This window comes from Meleagris gallopavo, chromosome 2, assembly GCF_000146605.3.
Source record: "Meleagris gallopavo isolate NT-WF06-2002-E0010 breed Aviagen turkey brand Nicholas breeding stock chromosome 2, Turkey_5.1, whole genome shotgun sequence".
Lineage (NCBI taxonomy): Eukaryota > Metazoa > Chordata > Aves > Galliformes > Phasianidae > Meleagris > Meleagris gallopavo.
The window spans coordinates 8,587,007-8,599,239 of NC_015012.2; the positions used below are offsets into that span (position 1 = coordinate 8,587,007).

At 40.7% G+C, this 12,233-nt stretch overlaps 1 protein-coding gene across 2 annotated transcripts in view; it reads right to left on the reverse strand.

Annotated features, from left to right (window-relative positions):
* ALK (ALK receptor tyrosine kinase) overlaps positions 1 to 12,233 on the reverse strand; it is a 751,299-nt gene that overhangs the window by 56,394 nt on the left and 682,672 nt on the right. For both annotated transcript variants that reach the window (XM_031552309.1, XM_010706516.3), the window contains exons 4-5: positions 6,264 to 6,395; positions 4,757 to 4,857 (exon numbers count right to left, since the gene is read on the reverse strand). In XM_031552309.1, coding sequence (XP_031408169.1) covers positions 4,757 to 4,857; positions 6,264 to 6,395 — 233 coding nt within the window. The remainder of the gene's footprint in view (positions 1 to 4,756; positions 4,858 to 6,263; positions 6,396 to 12,233) is intronic.

Sequence of the window (12,233 nt, forward strand, 5' to 3'; positions counted from 1 at the left end):
AAGTAAAAAAAAAAGTCTGGCTCAGTTTGGTACCTCTTTCTATAATAAATGGAGGCTTACATGAAACAGCTAGTTGAAATGTCAAAACTGCATCAGAAAAAAAAAAATCATTATTTTAAACATGGCCAAAGGCACAAAGCTCTTTTACAGGATCTCTTTTCATTGTTTTGCAGCCCAGCTATACCCTTTAAAATGTTTGAAGCAGGATCTAATGAAAATGAAATCATCTCGTTACCAATTACAGCGGAGTCCCACTTGCAAAGAACGAGCTTCTCTTCTATGAGTATGATGACATTTAAAGCTAATTTTAAGTTCATCACAAATCAGGAAACACCATCTCTATTGTTATTCTCCTCCCATATTATAGCCCACACCAATACCTCTTGCCCAGGTTTTAATTTTCAGATATGGCACTGAGGTCCATCAGATTCTCTTGTGCTGAGCAAAGTGCAGCCTGTCTAAAAACAGTTTCCAGGCTGCTCATGTGTCTGCAGTGACTTTCAAGCAGCAGTAATAGTCACGAACCACCACAAAATGAGATCTCTCAGAATGGTTATAACTTCTGCTGCCCAGCCAGGTATACATTGCACCAAGCCCTCAAAAATGCAGTAGTTTAGGCCTGGTCTTATATCTCTTTGTGACAGAAGTCCAAACACTTGGGGAAAACACAGCGCATGACTTATGATTAACAAGCACCACAGCATGCTTTGAAGCATAAGGCTGCAGATGTTGGAGAACGTCTCTGAAAAACGGAATAAAAAGCAAAGTCAGTGTAGTGACTCTGCATCTGCCTAGCAACAATTCTAGGACTGAAGGAGATGGGATTGCCACTTCCAGATGTGGGAGGTCAGAATGCAGTTCATAACTTCCACACAAAGGGCAAGTTCTCCCTTGACATCTGCAAAACTCTTTTGTCAGCTCTCTGACATCTTTGCATAAGTACTGAGAAGCAGGTGGCCATTATAATCTGGAAACTGTGTACACCTAAGGGATATCAGCTGTGGCAAAGTAATTTAGTTTTGCCATGGGTGGCGTCTGAGATGACAGCACTTCCTTTGGACTTGAATTGCAATGTGGTTTCCTGAATTCCCAGACTGTAGTGCAGTTACTGATGACAGGCATATGGGCTGCTTCTTTAAAATGAGGAAACGTCCAACCATCCTGTGAGTCTGTGCTCTTACAGCCCTGTGCAGGCCAACCAATTCCTACTTTGAGGAGGGGATCAACAAGATGAAGAGAAAGGGATAATAATGCTTTTCTCTACTGTTCAACCTTTACAAAACTTGCCTTCTAATCAGGCCAACATCGGATTAATTCTTCAGAGTTTATGTGCATTCCTGTGCTCAATTACGCATGTTTTTCTTTCTGATGAACTTTTAGATGTGGGTTAAAAATATTTTCCATTTTACTACCGTGTCTCAGTCTTGTTTCTGAATCATTTTCTGTTTCTTTTTTTTCATTGTGTTCACCCTTGCTGGTCACCTCAGAGCATCTCTTTGTGAACTGTATGTACCATTTCCTGCACAATCCCAAGATTTACTAGAATTGCTAGTTTCCCTCTTGCATTTAAACTGGGCATTAAATATACTGCTAATGGGTCAACAGGCAAAGGGCTCTACTGAATGTGCAACATGAAAAAGATAACAAAGACTGTCTGGACAGCAAACAAGGGAGATTCTTTGAAGTCAGGATACTCTAGCCAAGATCTAATAAAGTAACAAAAAAGAAAAACTAACTCAACCAAGAACAGAGGGCAGCATCACAAACTAACAGCTCTGACCTGCCAAAAGCACTGCGGAAAAAAGAAAAATGAAAATATAAAGCTGCTCAAAAAAAAACAGGAGCAAAGTGCAATACGAAGCTATATACAAAGTGCAGGGCACATTAGGTCCAATCCCAAACGTGTGGGAAAGTACAGGCTGTGTTTATGACTCTGTCTCCTGCATGGATTTTTACTCTGTTTTCATCTTTTGATGCATGTTCCTAGTGACTGAGCTCAAGCAGAGGAAAGCACAACACGGTAGAACACAAAGATGAAGGGATGTGCCTATCCTGTACTCAGCAGCAACACCTAAGCCAAAGATCATCCAGGATCTAGAGTCTCTCAGTGCTTTATATCACTACTGCTGCAAACACCCATCCAGAATCTCAGTAGGTACTGGGTCTCAGACTTTCTGTAGCTGGCAAGCACCACAGAATGCTTGACTGTTTCCTTATCAGCATTGGGTCCTGGTTCCATGGACATTTTGGCCAGCTAAGAGAGCCCCCCTGCATGGTAAATGCTACTGCAGCAGAGAATGCTCATGATCAGGTTAAAGCAATTAATTCCTCTGTTCAACTCAAGCTAAAAAGTCAACATTTGTTATGGTGGATGTTATTGTCTAACATAGCTCAACACAATAGAGGCAAATTAAAAGATAAGAGAAAAAATAAGAGCTTCAGGAAACAGAGAGGCTAGTGCTCCTGTGTAGCACTAGGAAGAGGGGAGTCAAAATCAGCAAACTGTGGACATCTGCTGGCCTCACTGCTGCTCTCACACTTTCCACGTAAGGCCATAAGTGCCCAAGGCAAATGTGCTCTATGCACGCAAGGGAGGTGAACAAACTGTGCAGGTGGGGTTGTGCATTCAACCCCACCAGCAGGAGTTCAGCTGAACTGGCTGTGCTGACATTGGGGTAGACAGATACAAGAAGGAGGAGGGATAGAAAATGACCAACCTGAGGAAAGCCTCCATCACTTTCATATGTTGGTGCCACCTGTGAATCTGAGGAAAATCTCTCTGGATGGATTGAAACAAGCTATCAGAACTAACAACTATGAAAGTGAACATGCAAGGAGAACAGGCAGATACATAAAGGAGCATGTAAGCTGTATCAAATACAAGAGGGAGGGCAGGTTTATGGTTTGTTCTGACTGCAGAAGAATAAATGGATCTAATCTGCACGCACATGCTCAGATCCCTTTATCGCATGAATCAAGAGTGAACTTTGTCAGTGGGATTTCAGTTGCCAACGAACATGTCCTGTTTGTGATATGCCAGGTGGAGCTGTCAGCGCTGACAGGTAGAAGAAAACTCCTCTTTTAGAGCCCGACCTTGAGTCAGTTCAGTTGGGAAGTGATTGAGGGTGAAAAAAATACAGGATAGGACTGCGGTATTTTCACAGCCTCTTTTCTGACCTTTACTTCACTGCACAGGAGCTTGTTGGCACCTATTGGAAGAATAAGTGCGTGGGGGAGTATCTCTCTTCTCCTCTTGTGTTGAAAAGTGGAATCAAATTATTCTGCTCACAGAAAGATTGTGCCAGTAAAATAGAATTTGAAGCCACCAGGGGCTCATTGAGAAGAGAAGCTTTTACACTATATGAAAAGACAAGAGACAAAAACCCTTGCCAAACTCCTTTACTCTATATTACCAACAGCTGCAATGCTGGATGTGTCCGGATGCCTTTTAAGTGCCAAGGGGAGTGACGGAGGTGGGATGGCATGTAAGCAGATGAAATACACGACAGCTTCTCCCCTGATGGCAAGTTTAATTATTTGCACTGTTGTATACACAAGGTAAAAATATAAACATATTGGGAAATCATTCACTCTGCTTCCTGTGTCAGGTAGATGATGAAAAATACTTGCTCTTGCTGGTCCACAGCAGAACAAGGTCTTAAAATATTCAGAACCTGCATATGCCTTTGTCACAGAAGGGAGGAAAAACAAGGTAGAATGTATTTCCTAAAGAAGGAGGACATTAATATATCAAGAGCAAACACAGATGTGCTTTGCTATACGTACTGAGATACACAACAGAAGAGAACCAAACTTTAAGCAAAAGAGACACTCAAGTATTTTAATTTCAGAGGATTTTCTTATGTATCCCTTCTTGTCCTTTCTGCATTTTTAGATCAGTGGAAGAGGAAAGGTCTGATTTTTTTTGTCTGTTCTAAGAATCAATTTCCCCAAGCAATCCTGCTCCAGGATCCAGAAGCTCAGGATGAGCAATCAAGATGTGTGACTCAAAATCATAAGCCATAAATACAATCAATGATGATATAATCTGGGAAGCTATAGACCAGATAAAAAGACAGAGATGATATCTTTCTCTAACCAAAAGTTTAAGGGTTAAATACAACTGATTTAGAAATGACAACTACTTGTGCACAGTTATCTAACAAATGTTGATATACTTGCTTAAGTTAACATATTATGACTATTAACTATTAGCTTTTCTGCTCGAGTATGAATTCTGGCTTGTTCTGTATGAATTTATCTCCACTGCTGGTAACTCAGGCGCTCCTAAGAGCATTGCCTCTGTGAGGAGGCATAGGTTTGAGGTGCAACTTGATGAAGGCCTGCCAGCTTGAATCTCAGCTGAGCTAGAAGAAGCATGCACTGTATTTTCTGAGTAGATTTTCTTGGATTTTGCAAATATAAAACAGCCAGCCTCTTCCTCTTTGCATCTATGCAATGCTGGCTGTCCTACCTTAGCTCATAAATCCAATTACAAAAACTGTTTCTACATCATGTGGGATTGCACAGTCAGGGCAAGACACGCCAAGCTTCTCAGTATACATTTAGTGGCATTTCAAGCAGATAACCACCTCTTTTCTTTGCACATTGAAACATTAAGTAAGTATATTTCAAAGACAAACCATGGAGAAAGTGGCTGCTGGGCTACTGATTTAGTGCCTATATTTGAAAACCAGAGTCAGGCATAGTAAAAAGCTTTTTAAAGTGTGAAAGAAAAGAAAACATTATGACTTGCCTCACAGGGGGAGTTCCTCAAAGGGGTTGGAAATGTAGCGCTGGTCATTACAGTGCTTGCTCCTGCTGGTGCTTTGCTGGTGTCAAGGATCAGGGCATAATCTAGATAAAAGAGCAGGAAGAAGGTCAAACTGCAGAACCCACCTTCTGGTTTTGGGAAACTTCCTTTAAAGCCAATGTAAGCTGGCTCCTACTACAGCAGGATGTCAGACAGGAAAATATATTTTTCAATTTCATAGGGAAGCAGCTTCACATTCTCACTGGGCAGCCCAACTATTTTCCTCCTACAGTTATCTTCTATTCCTCCACAACTTCCAATTTCTCTTTCTTGCAAGGGTGATTTAGCATCTTTTTCAACACACAAACTTAGAAACAAATCTTCATCTTCATCAAAACAAAGTCAAACAGTGGCAACAAAATAACATGAGAGAAGTATTAATGCAGCTTGAAGTACTTTTGCTACCTTAAACATTAGTAGTAACCAGAGGAACAAGGGCAGTAGTAACATTAGAGTTCTTCCTTGACAGCTCTAGACCAAAAAGTATATATTGCAATATTTCAGTTCTGGAAGGTACCACTACCTGGATCTTAGTTATTTGGGCTTACAATGAAATTACCTCTACAGCATAGATAGATCATGAATCATCATCATTTCTTTGTCATCTCTCCATAGTAACCTCTTTCTGGGCCTTTGATTTCTTGTTTACCTATGCTTCAATTCATTTGTGGTTTGCAGTACTGTGAGCTGAGCCATCAGGTGGCATAAATCAGAATAGCTGCACTGTAGTCTGTATCAGTTCACTGGAAAGCAGAGAATCTCACTCTTTATGTTTAACAACGAATGTAACTTTGTAAACCAATGTTGGGATTATACACCATTAACTTTGCTGTTATTGCATCCTATTAAGATGCTCTATGCCTCAACAATAAATGCTTTCAATGATTTACATTATTGCATTAGGAAAAGTCTTATCATGCCAGGCAGCCTGCATACCAAAAACTCAACCAGCAGTAGTTCAATGCCCAGGGTATAAACCTTCAATGGTTTCTATGAGAAGGATTAGGAATCCTGAGATTTGCGTAGAGGAAGCAAGCATGCAGTAGTTATATATACATATACATACATATAAATACACAAGTGGAACTCAAGGGACAAGAGCGCAAAGAGAAGGAAAATTTGGAAGCGTGAAGGGAAAAAAGAAGCAAAACAGCAAATCAGAAATAAAAAACGGTTCAGTGTGGTGGAGGGGCACACAGATGAATGCTTCATGTGAAGTTGTCTAGAGGGAGGCAGGACTATTCTCTGTGGTCAGCCTAGGAAACCTGAGGTACTAACTAGCCTCTTCCTAAAGATGGGAAGTAAGCAGGATAGTCCTGCTCAAAGCACAGATAGCAGAAAGATGTTTTTGTTTTACTGAAGGCTGAATCTGTAAATACACAAGAAACCTCCCCACCATTTGCTTATCTTTTTTTGCTGTCTGCTTTCTGCACTATTTACTTTTCCATACCTTCTACTGAAGGAAAACGGTTGTACTCCACGCTCCCAATTCTCCACGGAGAAGCACGGGACGCTGATGAGCCCTCCATCCAGCCACAGTCCCCTTCTTCAAATGAGCAGTAAAAGCCAGAAGGAAGTTCTCCTGCAAGATGGAGAGAAACACACATATAGAAGAACACAGGTGAGCTGTGGATAAGACACGGAGGCACACACAGAAGCTGACTATTTTTACAGAGCTGCCCAAGAAATGCAGACAACTCCACAGCTGCTTTTTATGTGGAGTCATGCATGTGCCTGACCATACAGACAGTGGTAAGGGAGGCAAGCCTGGGACTGTGATTAACTTCCTCCCTCCAGACAAACTGAAGGAAGATGATATATTTCAGTATGCATCATGGGGCATTGAGGAATTTATCCAGCCTCTACTGCTGGGGAAACCTTGGACAGTGATAATTACTAACATGCTTCACTCTTCATGCCTGTAGCCAGCCCAGCTCAGCACTGTGACCTCTCCCCTTTGTGAGAAGTGCCTCTAATGAGGTCTCAGATAAAGCACTAAACCCTCCTGTGCTTCAGTTTCTGCATCTGTAGATCTGTTTGGAGGGGTGAATGGAAGAAAATAGTTTATTTTAAGCCATACATTCAGGATTCGAAGCCCACTCATTCTGTCATTGGCTTTGGATTTCAGGCAGGTTTCCAGCTCCAAACAATGAAGACACGTTAGCTTTTTGCCTTTAAATTAATGAGTTTTAAAGTAATAATCATCACATTCAAAGCAGCACATGTCTGCATACCTTCTTCATCTCCTTTGTCCACATTGCAGATTCTTACAGAATGTGTAAAGCACATCTGAGCCATACACTTACACTGCCGCAGGTAAAAATGCTCCATTGTGCCACAATTCACTCGATTTGAAAATTTATAAAATCACATTTCCCATCATCTTTAATAAAAACACATTGCCTAATTTCTACTGATGATAGGTTCTACCTTTGCATTTCTCTTCTTCAGCACAATGGCAGATTCTGACCTTATTAAGTAACCTCAGAGAAAACGAGCCTTGTAAAATGTCATGTAAAAATCACCTGCATTATAACATGATTCTCACTTACAGTGAATAACTCATCATCTATAATACAGATCTTGTGCCCAGGGTGTAGCTGACAACGCTGCCAGGTATGGGGAAGCTTCCCAGCAGAAAAAAGGGCACAAAAACTTTCTTTTATGGGAAAAGCTAGATTGGGAAAAAAAAGTGCACTTTAAATATGGAGTTCCATTACACATCAAAGATGCCAGAATAGACGTAAAGAAGAGTGATGACTGCTTTTATCCTTCAATATAGACAAACCAGTCCTAGGGTGTGGCAGTACAAAGCCCCTGAACACAGGTGCTCAGTGGGTCTGTTCTTTCTTCCAGTAAGGTAGAAAAAGTGCTGGGATGTTCAGATTTAGCAATAAAAGGGATGATGATATTCCTGGCTTCTCACAGCTTTTACAGTTATGTACTCAAATCTGCGCTAGCAGTTTAGCCTATATTTATTTCTCCTTCCCTGTGCCCCTAAAGATCCCCTAAAACTGTCTTTGTTGTTTTTTTTATTTTTTATTTTTGAAAGGAAAGAAAATAAGATCAGAAGTCTGTTTGAAATTGCCAGATAAAAATAAATTTAATGTGTAAACACATTATAAAACCACATATCCGGGAAATTAGTTTTTCCTTTCAACTGTTTGTCAAAGTCAGAGTAAAAAATTCTTGACTTACAAAAAGTAGGATAAACTACAAGCTCCTAAAGCAAGAAAATCTGCTGGTGAGGTGATACCAGGAATTTCATTAGCTTCCGTATGAGAAGAAGAGGCTCCTGAATGCATGAATGTGAAGAATTTTTCCCTCGAAAGCTTTCTGTCTATAAAGTGGGAATCAGTATCCACACCCCAGATAATTCAAAATGTTTAAATATGATCAGAATTCTCTGTCTGAGATTGCAGGTCAATCAAACATCTCTTCACAGGGCTTCAGCTCTCATTTATACACAAAATAACAGGATGGCTTGGGTTGGAAGAGGCCTAAAGCCCACCCAGCCCCAACCCCTGCCGTGGGCAGGGCTGCTCCCCACCAGCTCAGGCTGCCCAGAGCCCATCCAACCTGGCCTTGGGCACCTTGAGGGACGGGGCACCACAGCTCTGGGCAGCAGTGCCAGGGCCTCACCACCCTCTGAGTGAAGAATTTCCTCCTAACATTTAGCCTAAGCCGTTATCTCTTGTCCTGCCTCTACGCTCCGTCATAAAGAATCCCTCCCCCCCCTTCCTGTGAGCTGCTTCTAAGTACTGGAAAGTCGCAATGAGGTCTCCCCAGAGCCCTCCCTTCCCCAGGCTGAACAAACCCAGCTCTCTCAGCATGTCTCCATAGAAGAGCTGCTCCAGCCCTCTGAGCATCTTTGCAGCCTCTGGACCCGCTCCAACAGCTCTGCATCCTTCTTGGGCTGGGAGCTCCAGAACTGAACGTAGCACTGCAGGTGTGTTCTCATGGGAGCAGAGTAGAAGGAGAAACATATCCCTCAACTCTCTGCACTTCTTTTGATGCAGCCCAGGATACAATTAGCTTTGCGGACTGCAAGTAAATACCTCAATAGGCAATTCACTGTCAGTGACACATTCATTTTCCTCCTGGTCTACCCTGAGAAAAGAGCTGGGAAACAGAACAGCATTGTCGGGACCAGGAATACTTCTAGGATCCTGAATCACCTTGCTTCACAGAGGTGCCTGAAGCAAATCTTTCATGTATGGCTTTTTAGTAGGTCCAAACTTGAACCCAGAATCTGACATACAGGTGAGGGGTATATTTTATTGCTTTTGTTTCCCTCAGTCACACAAATTTGTTATCAAAAGATCAAAAACTGAAAGTTGAGGCTTTTTTAAGTCTCTCCTTCAAAAAAAACCCATCTCCCAATTCATTCAGCCTAGTCTTTAAATGTGGAGCTGTTAAGCTGAAAGTTGCTTCCCTGTGCTTTACCCCTCTACAGAATTTGATTATATTGCATTGTGCTGCCTGAGGCTGAGATCCAAAGAAAATGACAAATTATGATGTGTCCTGAATTCCTACTGAAACAGCTTGGCTTGGTGTCCAGCTGAATTCATTTCACGGCCCTACGTTATCTAGGTTGATGCAAAGAAGTCAGAGCAGCAGGAGGAGTCTAAGTAGTAATCCCTGCCTGGAAGCCAGAAAAAGCTCACTGTAGATGAACAAGTAAGGGTATAAATAAGAAGCTATTACTTCCCCAGAAATTTGATTGCTCCTCCACAAATTAATCTTTTATGAATTTTCAGATGTCTTGTGCACCAGTGCAATGTTCTTTGCTGCTCTTTCTTACTTCAAATACATGGAATTGTAAGTGCTGTACGTATAGCTGCTTCACAAAGCGCACTTTGGTTAGCACTCCTCTGTCAGCATCTACTTCTCAGTGTTCTGAATGCTTATACTTCTAACTCGCATTAGTGTTCACACTGCACTGATGAAGGAAAGCTAACCTGATTTTATTGTAAAAACGAGTAAAACGGAGCAGTCATTATGCCTACTGAAACAGTAGGTCATGTTGGGTATTATCACTGGTGAAAGAAACTTCAAAAGGTTTAGGACTCCCTAAAATCAAGAGGCAGCTTATGGATTTGGGACAGAGAATAAAGTAATCCAGTCAAGACTCAAGTACTGTGAGAATGCAAGTCTCTGCTTTTCTTTGAGAAACAGAGATGCTGAATGGTGTTAAACATTTTTTAACCAAGATTCAAGCCTTCTGAATGATTTTGCCTGAGAGGTAGTTAAACTCAAGTGACTTCGTTTGTTTTAAAAAAACAAAACCAACAACAACAACAACCGTTACCTCAATTCTTTTTCATCCTTTAACAGCAGAAAACCAAACTAGCAACTGGAATAATTTATGAAGCAGATGGAGCAGGTTCATTATTGGCTGGCTCTTGACTCAAAACCAGGTGCAAATCAATAAGGGGCAACTACAGTTTAAAGTTTTGAGTGAAGTTCCAGACCTGTACCTGTATTATAAAGGACAAAAACATAAAAGATTACTCATTTTTTGTACAGACCTTTCCCAAATGTAGGAGAAAATCTCAGAAGGCATCTACTCAAAAAGTTTAAAGAAGCACATGAATCTTAAATGTGAGCTTGTTTTCAATGGCTGTCTCTGTGCTACCAAAGTTGTTTACCAAATTCTATCAGAAATGAAGAACAGAAAGGGAAAATACATTTCAATACAGCCAACAAGAGTTTTCCTTTAATGATGGAAAGCACTGCTAAGTTGAGAAGTGCCAGAAATTAAAATTCACTGCTAGAGTTGCAGCTTTTGATCAAGAAAGGAACAAAAGGATGTGAGTATGCAAGACAGGAACCTTAAGAGGATTGCAATGCAGCAGGCTGTTTGTTCATTTGGTTTGCTGGGGGATTCTGCTGCCTGTACCTATCTGTAAGACATATATGAACCCACTGTTGTTTTTTTTTTGCCTGGAAAGTAAACTGGCTCCTCTAGAATTATTTACCTGTACTTTTTTTTTTTTTTGTCCAATTGCTTGTGCTATCTCAAATTCAAACTTTACAGGTTCCTATTCTACTTGTCATCCAATTTTTGGCAGCTGTGTGTATGCACCTATCTGCCTACACAGAACAGTTTGAGTCATTCCTAACGTGAGCCAGATACTAGTCTTTCTTACCTCATCTGGTAGCATTAATCCAATTTGTTTAACATTCTTAAATATTCAGTGAGGCAAAGAGTGAAAATTACTCTATAACCCAGTGGTTATGCAATTCATGTGCAAGGCAGAGGATATTACTCTCAATCCTTCTTGAAGGTAATGTTTATATAGCGTGGAGGAGCAAGATCAGGAGAGACTGAATAATTGCTTTCTCTTCCAAATGGTATATTCCAGATCACACTGCTTTGGAAACTTTCAATGGAAATCAGAAGTGTGGGTTCAAATTCATTCAGTCAGAAGAAAGAATCAGTCCTGGGTTTGTCGCATTCTGAGTGAATCCTCTAAATTCTACGTCTCCAGATAAAAAACGTACTACCAACACTTTCATTTTTACTATATATTTTTTAAAAATACATCCACAAATTTCCCACATGTTCTGCTTGATCAACCAATATTTTCCCAGGCTGAATGTTTCTGGTGAACCTGACCCAGAAACTAACAAAGTCACTGGCCCTAGAGGTGTTCAAGGGACTCGGTTTAATGGGGAAATACTGGTGGTAGGTGGACAGTTGGACTGGATGATCTTGGAGGTCTTTTCCAACCTTTATGATTCTATGATAGTTTTAGACTAAACAAAAGTGTATCCACTTTTGTTTCAGTTAAGCTTTTCTTCTCTAGGCTTACTGCCCTCAACAAAAGATCCTTGAACCAAAATCGAAGATGTTGTTACCTAATAAGAGAAGTACAAAGCTACTAAAACAAATTCTCTCTGATAGAGAAAGAGCTCTGCCAATCTGTATTAGTAAAGAATTTCTCTCTTTTTTCTTGTTTTTTTTTTTCTTTCAGTAAGTTACGATTCATAATCAGGAATTTACTAGTAAAGACATAAGGCCACCATTATCTGAAGTCTTAACATACATCTGCAAAGTATGCTTCTGCAAAATAATCTCCAGAGGGGCATTTCTATCAGTCTGTTAGATCTGTAACTCTGATCCCAAATCAACATGGTTCAGCATCTATCTCTACATCTGCCTCTTTGAAGCTGTCTTTTCCCCCTGTGAGCTTATTTGATTATGACTCAAACAGCAACACAGCAACATGCTTTTCTCTAGGGGTCATCCCTGTCTGATTTTATGCTTTCTACAAAGACTAATTGGTTGCTTGCAGAACAAGCACCGTGACTTTTCATTGGCCACTGATAATTAAAGGGATGTTAACAAATAGCAGGTTTAGGGAGCTTTTTCCATTTAAGAAAGGAATAAGAATCAAATTATAAGATGACAAGA